At 40.2% G+C, this 13,916-nt stretch overlaps 1 protein-coding gene and 1 long non-coding RNA gene across 2 annotated transcripts in view; one reads left to right on the top strand and one right to left on the bottom strand.

Annotated features, from left to right (window-relative positions):
* Window positions 1–13,916, top strand: part of LOC146551894 (serine palmitoyltransferase 2-like) — a 24,603-nt gene extending 10,687 nt beyond the window's left edge. Inside the window, exons 6-12 of the mRNA XM_085256257.1 lie at window positions 436–529; window positions 801–906; window positions 1,627–1,846; window positions 3,614–3,740; window positions 5,245–5,380; window positions 6,322–6,451; window positions 11,174–13,916. Of these exons, the coding sequence (XP_085112383.1) occupies window positions 436–529; window positions 801–906; window positions 1,627–1,846; window positions 3,614–3,740; window positions 5,245–5,380; window positions 6,322–6,451; window positions 11,174–11,293 (933 nt within the window). The 3' untranslated portion in view covers window positions 11,294–13,916. The remainder of the gene's footprint in view (window positions 1–435; window positions 530–800; window positions 907–1,626; window positions 1,847–3,613; window positions 3,741–5,244; window positions 5,381–6,321; window positions 6,452–11,173) is intronic.
* On the bottom strand, window positions 5,915–11,352 carry LOC146551895 (uncharacterized). Its single transcript, XR_014889871.1, has 2 exons — window positions 7,992–11,352; window positions 5,915–6,473 (listed from the first exon to the last, which is right to left on the bottom strand). It is a non-coding gene; the product is annotated as an uncharacterized LOC146551895 (long non-coding RNA).

Genomic DNA, 13,916 nt, shown 5'->3' with positions numbered 1-13,916 from the left:
TTAATAGTACGCTATTGTAGGTCACCAGTTACACCAAGCACCTTATCTTATATCAGGAAGAAACACTTGCTGGTGACTGGCTGGTTGTGTGTGTTAAAGTGAAAAAGGAGCAAACTAAGGAAGTGAAAGCCAACAGTGGTGAGACTGCTAAAGACTTCTGCTCTAATAAAATGATTCAGACCTGCTGGTATAAAGGTGTAGGGTTAGACTCAGAGCAGTGAGGTATGAAACAATGCAGTTCTACAAAGCAAGCTGCATTCTCAGTGTAATTCTCTCAGCAGAGGTTGTTCTATATAATTGTAAAAAAAAAGGATTCTCCAGCCTCTCACCAGCCAATAAAAACAATGTTGACTAAAAAAACGTAGCAGTCCATCTGCTATTGTGTGCAACAAATCCTATATGTGTGAAATATTAATGCTAATTAATCTTCTGCAGGGTTGTCTAATCCTGAGTGATGAGCTGAACCATGCCTCTCTGGTCCTGGGAGCCAGACTATCTGGGTCCACCATCAGAGTCTTTAAACACAACAGTGAGTCTCCTATTTGTTCTTATCCATCTGCTTCCTATTTGCATTTATTCCCATGCATTAGCCATGTCGTAAAACTTCCATTGCTTCTCAAGGTCTGTAATTATAGCGCTTTTTATTAGTTTGATTGTCTGATCTAATGTTTGCCAGCTTTAAAACAACGTCAGTGGAAAAGAGAAAGCATTTTGATGTAGAATACAAAGGAAGACCACTGCTAAAACCATAGCTTTCATTTTGAATGTTAACACTTCAAATTTTTGTTTTTTCCTGTCAGATATGCAGAGCCTTGAAAAACTGTTGAGAGAAGCCATCGTTCATGGCCAACCCAGGACTCGCAGACCATGGAAGAAGATCCTAATAGTGGTTGAAGGCATTTACAGGTACTGCTTTGATTTCCTGTATATGTCATACATGACTTCATGGGGAAAATAAATATTTAGAACGTTTTAAGTCTGTTAGATGTGCTTATTTAATCTATTGGGAGTACATTTAAATCTTGTCTTTGGTAGGAGAAAGTCTCAGCGCTGAATTTATACAATTTTTGCAACTGTGCTGAAATTGTCTTTGGCCTTATGCAGTAGAAAAAAAGGAGTTGCCCACTTTTAAAATTCCCTTTATTTTCCTTCCTAGTTTCAGGTTGAGCAAGACCTAAAAACTTTATTGCATAAGCAGCAATTCCATCTGTGGCCAAAGCCCCTGGGCGGATTATTAAGAATGATTGTTGATGCATGTGCTTAATGCATGTATGTCTTTGCACCAGAAATACAAGAGCAGGTTCAGCTTCCTCTGATGGTTTATTCAGGTTCAGCACTTTAAACTGTACTGAGAATGTGTCAGTGCTTAGTTAGCTAACCTGATTCTGTCTGATGGGGTGCTACAAAAAGCATTTGCAACGTGCAGTTTCTGCTGTCTTTTTTGTTTTTTAATAAGTTTAACTTTTTTTTTATTTGAGTCAAAAGTCATTTCAGCTGTTTATTCTATGTTGACAGCTGTTGGGTGGATAGTTTCTGGTGCAAAAGCTGAATTTGTTGGGAAAAACAAAGCTGTAACACCTCAGGAGATGTAATGCACCTTCCACTCTGCCGGTTTCCTCCCTGCAGCATGGAGGGCAGCATAGTGCGCCTGCCAGAAGTGATTGCCTTAAAGAAGCGCTACCGGGCCTACCTTTACTTAGATGAAGCCCACAGTATAGGGGCCCTGGGTCCAAGAGGAAGAGGTGTGGTGGATTACTTTGGCCTCGACCCATGTGACGTGGACGTCATGATGGGCACTTTTACCAAAAGCTTTGGTGCTGCAGGTGGATACATCGCAGGGAAAAGGGTGAGCTTTATCTCTTTGTTTATTTTTTGATTTTTTGAAGAAAAAAAAAAGGGGGGGGGGAAGAGTGCATTTTCTAGCATAACATCAGTTTAAACTAGGGCTGCTCGATTATGGCAAAAATGATAATCACGATTATTTTCACTGAAATTGAGATCACGATTATTTGACGATATTTATTTAACACTTTAAGACCTACTATAGAACCAAGTCCACCAGAGCTTATATTATTTTTTTTACATGCTTTAGTGCCATTTGTGGGAGCATTTCAAGTTGCTATACATCAATACAACTGTTATAGCCCATATTTTAATAATATGTATGCATTAAGTCCATAGTAATTACATAAATTGCAAAAAAGTGCAATAAACTACCAAAAAAATTGAAAATCGCTTTTGTTTTGTTTACATATATTTCTACATGGAGAAATTTAAGAGGTTTATCCCTCAAAACTTTAAATACAATAAAGTTGCAAAAAATAGTTTACAACAACAGGAAATTTATTTTGAGTGTCTTCATAGTTTTATTTTGGAGATACAGCAATTTTTATATACTGCAGGAAAAACAAAAAACAATCCTATGATGCAGATTTGCAAAGAAAACAGCATGTGCATCATTTCACTGTGGGAAGTGTTACGAACAGCTGATAGGAACGGCAAAGCGTGTTTCTGGAATATTATGTTTTTGTTCCTGCAAGCGCTTTTTATGCAATTTTTGCAAAGCTATATGTGGAACGAAACCGTGACCGAGGACAAGCTGATGGCATCAGATGTAAGTACAACTCCTCCGGTTTCATATGCAAAACAAATTATTGCGCTAGCTTACACGGTTCAGGTTCTACAGGGATTTAAAAATAGTTACGCAAAACGGAGCGTGCTGCTCTGACCGGCTTTAAAGGGTTAACAATGACTTTAAAAAAATAATATAAAATAGTGTGCAACACCACTGAAGTTTGTTTTTTTTAAACTCTCTTTTCAACCAACGGCAGTCACTCTCCAAATAACTTCTGCTTAGCTTTCCGAGCTTCCCTCGGGTCCTCTTAATCAGCGGTCTCCAACCTTTTTTGCGCCACGGACCGGTTTATGCCCGACAATATTTTCACGGACCGGCCTTTAAGGTGTCGCGGATAAATGAGGGAGGGGCTAATAATCGGCTCAGTCATTTTTAATGATCGTTGAAAGCCCAGATCGTAATCGTGATTAAAATTCGATTAATTGAGCAGCCCTAGTTTAAACTCATAGTTTTTCAAGAGTGCACTGATGCATGGACTCTCTAAGCGTCACTTGTTGCAGACACGAGTGCTAGTCATTGCAACAGTGCATGTTGCATTCTTGACAACAAAGCTTGCTTATCGAGATGGTTATCAAGATAAGACACTTTGTCTAAATCATCATGTAGTGGCGTCTTAGAACTGCCGAAGCCCTCAAGCAGAACAAAGGAGTCGGAGAAAATTGGTCATGAATCACTTAGGAATGTGTTAACAGGTTACAGGATGTAGCTCACATTATGCTTTTAATGACTTTCATATCCTTCTAAAAATGTAACGGGCAGATTGACAGGTTTGAGAGCGCAAAGCGAAATTCAGTTCTCACTTTGTGCTTATCAGACTGTTGAGGTTTTTAATGTAAATCTGGTGCTTCTAAAAATAAAATAAAAACATTTTCACATATTCGTGAAAGAGGGAAGCAACAAGCAACGTTGTGAGGGACTGAGAGACTGCAGCTGTTCATGCGTATCTGCTTATGTCTTCTGTGTGTCTCCTGGGTTTAGGAGCTCATCGAATACCTGCGCTCCCATTCCCACAGTGCGGTCTACGCCACCTCCATGTCTCCTCCTGTGGTGGAGCAAATCATCACTTCTATGAAGTGCATTATGGGAGAGGATGGCACAACAATAGGTAAGCCTCAGTCCAGATTGTTCACTTTTTTATATGTGAGAAAACTGCATTTCAAGATAAAGTTTAAAAATGTTTTGCTTTTAAGGAGTCATTATGTTGGATGTTGAGACAAATCTCACTTTCCACTTGCATATAGTGCACTCCACATGCACTGCAGTCCATGACCACATCTGAATCTGATTGGTATATAGGCACACAAAGATGTTATGTTGAGGTCAGAAAACTTCCTCTATAGATTGATCAAAGAGTGATAAACAACTAAACTCTGCAGCAACGTCAAACTGCAAAACAGTTTCGGATTAAAAATGTAAAAGTTAAACGGCCAGTTTCAGCAAACTTCAGGCTGTTCTTGCATATTTACTATAGTGCATAATGGTGCAGGTCCTTGGTTATTTGTTTTGTTGCATTATGTTTATAATTTGGTGACGTCTCCACTTCTGATGATTTTATGTCAGCAGTAATTGTTATGATGGGCCACCAGGTGTCACTGCAAAGTTAAGAATTGTAGGACTGGAGCCAGCCTCTGGTCTTTTTCACCAGATGTTATATAAAGAAAAGGAGTAGAAGGGGGGGGAAGAAGGATGTCCAGTTATAAATATGTATGTATTTTTTTTTTTTTTATAATGGTTACTTGATTTAATTAAAGAGGTTAAGGAATATTTTATGATGATCTGTGTTTATAGACGAGGCAATTCTATCTCCTCTACATGGATTGTTTAATCTAACTTCAACCCTTTTGCTAGAACAGTTCAAGATGTCGCTAAGCAAAATCTAAAGTCCACAGTACACAGTTTGATTCCAATGTAGACGTGCAGAACGTTTCTTTTTCATCTTTGGAAAGCATCATTAAGAGCTCATTTTTATTTTTTGCACTTCAGGAAAGTCAAATTTAGTAAAGAGTAAACAGCCCTCGGTAAGAGAATCACCTCTAAAATTGAGTTGCAATCAGTTGCAACCAGTGACTGACAAAATGTGGATGTAAAGAAAAATTATTAAAAACCCACAAGAAAAAATAAATCCAGACGAAACTAAATATGGGTAGATAAAAGATGAATGATACAAGCATGACACAATTTAAATCATGCAAATGCAGATTTACACCAAACAAACTCGTTATTATAAACAAATAATAAACTTGTTTGTTAACAAACCCAGACCAACAATAAAAACAAAAACATTTAACTGATAAAGCAGTAAATGCAGCCAGGCTTCATTAATGAGTTTGCTATATCCAGTGAGTGTGAGTAACAAGTTACACTAAGCAGAGATGAGTGGATATCACAGCGCTCTGTGAATATTCACATATTGTCCATTAACACATCAGGATGTGATGACTTGTGTGTCTAACACGTTAAAGTTGCAAAGCAAACGGCTGTCATCACACTGCAAAAAACAAAACCTAGATGATTAGATATAGATGATCTTAGAACGCAGGACATCCGTGTGATTAACTTCCATCGTGCTTCCTATCAACTCTGTCTCCAAATTTCTTCATCATCCTTAGGCAGTGAGCGTGTGCAGCAGCTGGCAGAGAACACGGTCTATTTCCGCAAGAGGCTTCGAGAAATGGGCTTCATCATCTACGGCAACAACGACTCTCCCGTCGTACCCTTGATGCTCTACATGCCCGCCAAGATAGGGTGAGCCTCCATCTTTGCTGTTTACTACTGCTCTGATTGCTGGAACTCTTAATTGGAGCCTTAGAGCAATACAGTGTGATCAATTATATCATTTGTTGATGGGTATTGGGTTTTTCGTTTTTCCCCTGAAATATTATTAAGGTAACAAGTTTAAAAACTCTGTTATAGCAGTGGACAGTAGACAGTGTCCCAACGTCACATCACAAGAGCTCAAGGTGTTAAACTGACTGCAGAAACTGAGTCTAGGTGCACACATGCTTTAGTATCAGTACAAGGACTGTACCTCTGCAGCTTTAATTAATCCTGCTGTAAATATCAAGCAAAACACTGGGACCAAAGCAGGTTTGGGACCATTCCTTTTTTCTTCTAATGAAGAATTTGTCTGTCTTCGTAAACCTTCTGCAGACATGTTTTCACAGAAGACTTTACCCATCTTTTTTTGTCTGTCATACTCTTTATTAAACCTCTGCGGTTATTTTTGCTATTCAGTTTTTTTAATTCAATTCAGTTTTATTTATACTGCACCAAATCACAACAGTTGCCTCAAGGCGCTTTATGTTATATGGTAGACCCTACAATAATACGTACAGAGGAAAAACCCAGCAATCATATGACCCCCTATGAGCAAGCACTTTGGCGATGGTGAGAAGGAAAAACTCCCTTTTAACAGAAAGAAACCTCCGGCAGAACCAGGCTCAGGGAGGGGCGGGGCCATCTGCTGCGACCGGTTGGGGTGAGAGAAGGAAGACAGGATAAAAGACATGCTGTGGAAGAGAGACAGAGATTAATAACAAGTACGATTCGATGCAGAGAGGTCTGTTAACACAGAGAGTGAGAAAGGTGACTGAAGAAGAAACACTCAATGCTGGGAATCCCCCAGCAGCATAACTAAGGGAGGATTCAGGGTCACCTGATCTAGCCAGCTTTGTCTCTCCCACCAGAGCGTTTGGCAGGGAGATGCTGAAGAGGAACATTGGCGTGGTTGTCGTGGGCTTCCCTGCTACACCCATCATCGAATCGCGAGCACGCTTCTGCATCTCTGCCGGCCATTCGAAAAACATGCTCGACCAGGTAAACACACACTTAAAAATATCTTCAAGTTCAAGTTCAACTTTATTGTCACTTCAACCATATACAGTTTAAAAATACACAGTGAGGCGAAACAACGTTCCTCCAGGAACCAAGGTGCTACAAGACAAGTTAGTGCAAAAAAAAAAAAAAATATATAATATATCTAGTAATAATATTGTGCAAAAGAGCATTTACAGGTTGGTGTGTGCGATGGTTTGGTGGTGTAGGTCAGTGTGTTTGCGCTTTGTGTTGGTTAGTCAGTCCAGTCTCAATGTTTTGAGGTATTTGAGTTAAGCTGAGTGATAATGTTAGTGTATGTGTGTGTGTGCGTGTTTATCAGTCAGTCCCTTTTTGCTGAGGAGACGGATGGCTTGTGGAAAAAAGCTGTTGCACAGTCTGGATGTGCGTGCCCGAATGCTTCGGTACCTTTTTCCAGATGGCAGGAGTGTAAAGAGTGTGTGAGAGGGGTGTGTCCGATCAGCCACAATGCTGGTGGCTTTGCGAATGCAGCGTGTGGTGTAGATGTCTTCAATAGAGGGTAGAGAGACCCCGATGATCTTCTCTGCTGTTCCCACTATCCGCTGTAGGGTCTTGCGGTCTGATATGGCACAGCTCCCAAACCAGACAGTGATGCAGCCGCTCAGGATGCTCTCAATAGTTCCTCTATAGAAGGTGGTCAGGATCGGTGGTGGAAGCCGGGCCTTTCTCAGTCTTCTCAGAAAGAAGAGACGCTGTTGGGCTTTCTTGTGCAGGGAGCTGGTGTTGAGGGACCAGCCGAGGTCCTTCTCCAGGTGTACACCCAGGAATTTGGTGCTGTCAACGATCTCCACAGAGGAGCCGTTGATGCTCAGCGGTGAGTGGTCGCCTCGTGTCCTCCTAAAGTCAACAACCATCTCTTTTGTCTTGTCAACATTCAGAGACAGGTTGTTGTCCTTACACCAGTCCGTTAGTCTCTGCACTTCCTCTCGTTAGCAAGACTCGTCGTTCTTGCTAATGAGACCCACCACGGTCGTGTCATCAGCGAATTTAATGATGTGATTTGAACTGTGTGTTGCTACACAGTCATGAGTCAGCAGTGTGAACAGCAGAGGACTGAGCACACAGCCTTGTGGGGCCCCAGTGCTCAGTGTGGTGGTGCTGGAGGTGCAGTTCCCGATCCGTACTGACTGAGGCCTTCCGGTCAGAAAGTCCAGGATCCAGTTGCAGAGGGAGGTGTTCAGGCCTAACAGGCTCAGCTTTCCGATCAGTTGTTGGGGGATGATCGTGTTAAATGCTGAGCTGAAATCTATGTACAGCATTCGGACGTGTGAGTCCTTCTTGTCCAAGTGTGTCAGGGCAAGATGGAGTGCAGTGGAGATGGCGTCGTCCGTTGAGCGGTTATGGCGGTATGCAAATTGCATTGGGTCCAGTGAGGGGGGCAGCAGGGTCTTGATGTGTCTCATGACGAGCCGTTCGAAGCACTTCATGATGGTGGGTGTAAGTGCGATAGGGCGGTAGTCATTGAGACAGGACACAGAAGACTTCTTGGGCACGGGGACGCCTTAACACGTGTTTAGTATTCAGCATGTCTCATTTAACACATTCTAGATATGATATTCTTTTATGGTAATACTCATAGGTAAAGGTCAACAATGATTTCTCAAAATGGGACAATTTCTTTCTTTTTTTTTTTTTTTTTTTTGGTCTTTAAGACCAAGAAGAAGCTGTTACACACCACTGTGTGACATTAAATCCTGCTAAATAATGACCACTAAAAATACTGTTCTGCTCTGTTCTGATGTCTGATGATGGCAGTTAATTGGATGTAATATTCTGCAGCTTGTACTTAGTATGCAAAAGCTGTCAGGTTTTTTTTTTCTTTAAAGAAAGACTGCAGCACCTACAGCTGCAGATGTATTGATGCTGACTAGTCTTGCGTATCCACTTCTCGCTGTCCACATAGGCGAACGGTCAGGCTGAAGCCATTACATTTCAGTGAAAACATTCCCCGAATTCCTCTAATTATTCAGAATTGTTAGACCCGAGCCTCTATGAACTAAGCTCACTGGTGTTTTGCTAAGTGTACTTTCACAGGGGTTATGGCTAATTACTGGGCCTGCACACAGATCAGGTTTTTGTCAAAGTTTTTCCAGCATGTAGCTTGTTAGCTAGATTTGCCGGCAGGAGTTCACAAGGAGGAGAGGGGTGCAATTACTAATAGTCTACCAGTGGCAGGCTTATTTGAGTGGTGCTGGCTGCTACTAGCCAGGCCTGATTTGTTTAGTTATACTCTCTAAAGTTTGTTCATTCCTGTTTCACAGCAGTGTAATGACCTTTGAGCTGTTTGAAACTAAGTGGAGAAATCTAGTTGGCATTAAATAAAGTGGAGCAGTCTAACAGGGGCAAACACTGTCTGCAATTTGAGGGACGCTGATATGATCTCTTTTGACCTCAAATGTCTACCTATGCCTTGAGTAACTTAGAGCATGCCGAGTCCCTTGCAGCTTAATGTCTGACATCCCATTGCCAGAAATCCATCAAAGGACAAGAATGCCTCACTTGGATTTAGAGAGTGTCAGGAAAAGTCTCCCAGAAGAGGCTCCATATAAAAATAAAGTGTCAGCTGTATCACTCTGCAGGTTAACGTACTGTTTGTTCCCTGTGTTTTGAGTGTAGACCTCAACATTGCTCTTTGTGTTGGCCTGTGTAAGTGCAGACAGTTCAGCTTTGATTACAACACATCTAAATCCGCCCACTCTTCACAGCGAGGGCTCTTCTGCGTTGCTGAAATGAGCTCACTGCAGACCTGTTTGCTCTTCACTACGTGCCACCGTCTTAGATCCTCCACGGTTCTTTTCTTATTTTGACACTAATGTAAATCCTCTCACACAGAGGTTGAGCTTTCTCCTGTGCTTCCTGTCTAATGTGTGTAGCTCAGTTGGCGCAGATACAAACTGTGTCTCCAGGAAGTTTTGTATATCCAGGGTTATGGTATCTTCCTATTATTCTCGGTGCACTTCAAAAAATTGAACAAAATAAGCTGAAGACAAGGAGTGGGAGTACTGTACCGTAGTGCTTTTATCTGTCATGGTGTAAAATCTGTCTCCGTTAGTCTTCCTCTCTGTATTATTCTCATGCACTTTGAAGTGTCATCTTGGTTTGTGTTTCTTTTATCCGCTGGCGAGCTTTCAGAGTATTATCTTTTCACTCTCTCACACCCACACTTACATCCCGACCTAAATCCTTTTATTGCCATCGTTATTTCATTCTACTGACCGCAATAATCTGTCAACCTTAAATGTCAGGTTATAACTAATGTATCTGAAAATGTGGAGACGGTTACAAAATTGTCCACCTAGTGTTGATTTGGAGGAGCTACTTCGACATCTGATGGCTCAAAATGTTAAAAGCATCAGAGGTAGAATAGTGATTGATTCTTCCATGAAATATATTTTTTTTTATTTCATTTTATTTTTTTTTCTAGTCTACCTGAAAAGCCTTACTTGATTAAGGAGATGAACCAACTTAATATTTGGCCGAAACGACACAGAAAGATACTCATGATTTGACTGCAATAAAGCATTTCAGTTCCTTTTATACTTTAAGATGTGATACAAAGCCCATCTGTCATCCTCACAAAGCTTTACCATAAACAGAAGGTATATATTGCTTTACTGGCAACCTACACACATTGAAACACTGAAAAACTCCTCAAGCCCCATAAATAGTCACTTATCCAAAGTTGCATAAGTCCAGGAATTGGTGAATAAACATCTGGTGTAATGGGAACAATGTACTCCATGCATGCATGTTACTCCACAGCTCTAATTTCAGAACAAAAACGCGTTGTATAAGGTTTTGACGCACTGGGAGAAATCTAACTTTACTCTGAATTTTTGGAAATTCTCCACTCTTTTTTTTTTTTTTTTTTTTTTTCTCTTGTATTTCTTTTCCAGCCTGTTACTTTATTATTCCTGGTTAATGTCACCAGTGTGAGATGTGCGACAATAAATCTCGTTTCCTATTTCAGAAAAGCAGCTGTGTGCTGCAGGACTGAGGGATTTAACAAATAGCTGGTGAACAAAATGTAGCATTTGCAATCTTGAGAGAGAAATATTAATTTTAAAAAGGAAACTGTAGATTCATAAAAACGGGAGTCCAGATTTATGCCAATTAATCCATTAATGTGCTTTTGAGCTGACAGTATTGAATCTTAAAACTTTTTAAAAGGTTGTTTGTTCTGCAGCTTGTTGCTCTGACCTCAAGTGAGCAGAAATCTACTGATGAAGCTTAAAGTTAAAACTGATGAAACAAACATGCATGATGCAACAAAGCAAAACCACATTAAAATTTCAGCAATATATATACTCATCCCTACATTGTGTAATTATTGTCGACCTTATGCTATAACAGCTTGAACTGTAGCACTTCAGTTGCATTAACCAGAGCTCATGCGCTCAGAGTGAATATGTCCCCCTTAGTTGTAGGGCTTTAGATAGAATGACGATTTGCTGCTGTTTGGAAGACGTGTCTGTATGAACTCATCACTTTGCTCTAACACCCAGGTAATAGAAGTGAAAAATGTAAAAGTTCAAACCAGAGATCTTTCCTGCTTCGGCCCCAGTTTACAATTTGGTTTTACGAGGCTGGTGTCTCTGCATCTGTAAACGTCCTCGCTCTTCATGTTGGCCTTCAGACTGACAGCATTTTTTTTTCTTCTTCATTGTATAAATGTCTCCACAGGCGCTGAACGTCATCAGTGAGGTTGGAGACCTCCTTCAGCTCAAGTACTCCCGTCACAGACTGCAGCTGTCTTCTGCGCGGCCTTTTGATGATGATGTGTATGAGGACATTGACGACTGATGAATCACTCTGCTGCTTAAGTGGCGTGAACCAGAACAACCCCGGAAAATACAGAGCGGGTCGGTCAAGATGGATCACAAGTCTTCCTTAAGGAGAAACTTGTGCGTACGTGCCCCCTGCCATCATGTTGCCAACTCATAACCTCCCCAGACGAAAGCAAAACGCTTAAAAATACCCTCAGATTTTATTTTGCCTTACTACACATGCAGAGATTGTGAACAGTGAAAATGGCACCTCTGCTTCCTGTGTCTTTTATCACTTTTTTTTTTTTAAGATTTTTTTGTTTGTTTGGTTGTGTCTTTAGTATTTGTGGTTTTGGCCTTTGTTAAGCTTGTAATTACAGATCCAGTGTGCACGTCATCTTTTTGTTTTTTCTTCACTTATGACATGAATCTGACTTAAATCGAAAATGTAAGGAGACTAATAAGGAGAACATCGTTACCATCTATCAATGAACGGTCCTTTCTTCCACTCCTTTGAAAGGAGCCGTTATTGTCATAAGTAGAAATCACTAGATGCATTTCCACAAGACCTAATTCTTCACCACCAGGAGCCTGTTGGCGTGCAAACATGACATGACTTACAGCCAGTTCCTTCCGTTTTTTTCGAGTAATGTAACAGGGAATCTGTCAGTTTAGAGCTAATTACCTGACAGCTTTCCATTTAAAAAAAAAAAAAAAGAACATTTTGACATTTATTGCTATTATTTAGATGTTTAGATGGACAAAGTCAGCCTCAAGTCTTAAAGCTAAGCTCACCGTTTGCTAACTTTCACTTCATATTTTTCCTGCTGCATAGCATAGATCTGAATTTAAGCAACAAAGCAGATGAGCGCATTTCCCCAAATCCCAAATACTGTCTTTTATGTATCTCCAGTAAAGTGAAATATCTGTCTTCAGCAGTAAGATGAAGGTATTGCCATAATTTTGCGTTTGAGAATTTTATTTGCCTCCACTGAGATCAGCTCTGGGTCAGTAGAACAGTGCCAAAGTGAACAGAACAGATTATCTGTGATGTTTGTATGTGTGAGGAAATGCATGGCTCAAAAGAATAAATGTTTAATATCCTGTTCAAGGCTTCAGTAAAAATCACAAGTTGAAATAGAAATCAAAAACTAATTACTCTTTCAAACATTTGATTTTATCTTTTTTTTCAGTAATGAAATGATTGCAATGATATTACATGTTTTTTTTTTTTTTTTTTTCATTTTACTTAAGGAGGACCTGCTCTCTGTATTGTTACTGTTAAACTCTTATAGAGTAGCTTTGCATTATTCACAGTTCAAAATAATCTTTATTTATGTGATACTGAGCCTTGGAGCCGCCTCTCAGTTCATCTCAATTTGTTAGAAAATGACCCATTTTTAGCACCCTTTCATTGGAACTGACTTTCTTCTGATTGGTCACACCTCCCTAAGTGTTTGCTGATAACAAGTGGGCGTGGTTTCTTCACTCAGAGCGACACTCATGATGATTATAACAAAGACATCTTCTCTAAATGAGACGAGCCCCAGGAGTAGAAAATCCTTTTGATAACTGAACATTCAGAGCAGTCTAACGCTGAGGTTTTGGCTCACAGAGATGACGTTTGCATTCGCTGACATTTTTATTTGAAACTTTGGGTAGAATTATTCTAAATATCCACTGCTGTAGCGATTTTATATATACAAAAAAAAAAGGAAAAGCTTAAACGCGCCGCTTTAAGTGAATAACACTTTTATAATAATCAGTTTTATGTTGCAAAACTATAAACATGATTTCTTTCTTTGACAGAACTACCACTTTCCATTTCAGAAAAAAACATTTTAAAAAGCCATGTTGAGATTTAAACACACTTGAGTGCTGCTACTGGAGAAAAAAAAATGGGGAATTTAACCCTAAAACATAATACACATTATACAGTCAGCGTCTTTTCCCCCCACCAGGACCAGAATTACTGGGACTGTGTTTGTCTTCCTGTTTGTTACGGGGGGGGTTCCTCTTAAGTCATGTGACGAGGTTCAAACTGAAGAATATCTATTAGCGCAGTTAAACTAGTGTGGACAGGATCCAGCTCTTTGCTGCTTTGTGCCTGATAATTGTTTTGCCTTGAAAAACAAAATGCTTTCTTTGTGCTGAGACTAATGAGTCAATAATGATGTTAACAGTCTTCTTAGGATAGGCGAGTGTGTTTTGCCTTTACGTTCTTCCACATAAACAGCAGCTGTATTTGGAAATGTGGGCATTTACATTGTACTACTGAGCTTTGGGACAGCAGCACTCCTTAGTGAAGGGAACTCATGTCCCACGTGTATATGCTACCGCTTGCATGTGTGCACACTGACGAGTGCTGTGCAAGCGCTCGTCCTTCATACTAATGCACACACAGGAAGAATTCCTCCCAGAAGCTGCTCTGCACCAGAGCTGGTGGTGCTCAAAGTGACACATTGTTGCTGTTTTTTTTTTTTTTTTGTAACCTACTACATTCTGTCTTCATGTCTTTCTGGGGTTGCTGAGTTGTTTTATTTTTTTATTTTTTGGTCCATCTTTGCGGATCTTCTGATGTGTAATGTGGGATACTTGTGTAACACGTCTTATGTTATCCTTTTGGCTTCCTTTCTGCAGAGAATCGATCACAGATGGTC

This window comes from Mchenga conophoros, linkage group LG19 (genome assembly GCF_057382185.1).
Source record: "Mchenga conophoros isolate Kocher_MC1m ecotype Shallow Benthic linkage group LG19, M_conophoros_male_GT1.1, whole genome shotgun sequence".
In the NCBI taxonomy this organism is placed as follows: Eukaryota; Metazoa; Chordata; class Actinopteri; order Cichliformes; family Cichlidae; genus Mchenga; species Mchenga conophoros.
The sequence above is the reverse complement of the archived record's forward strand: the minus strand, read 5'-3'. Positions and strand labels throughout refer to the sequence as shown.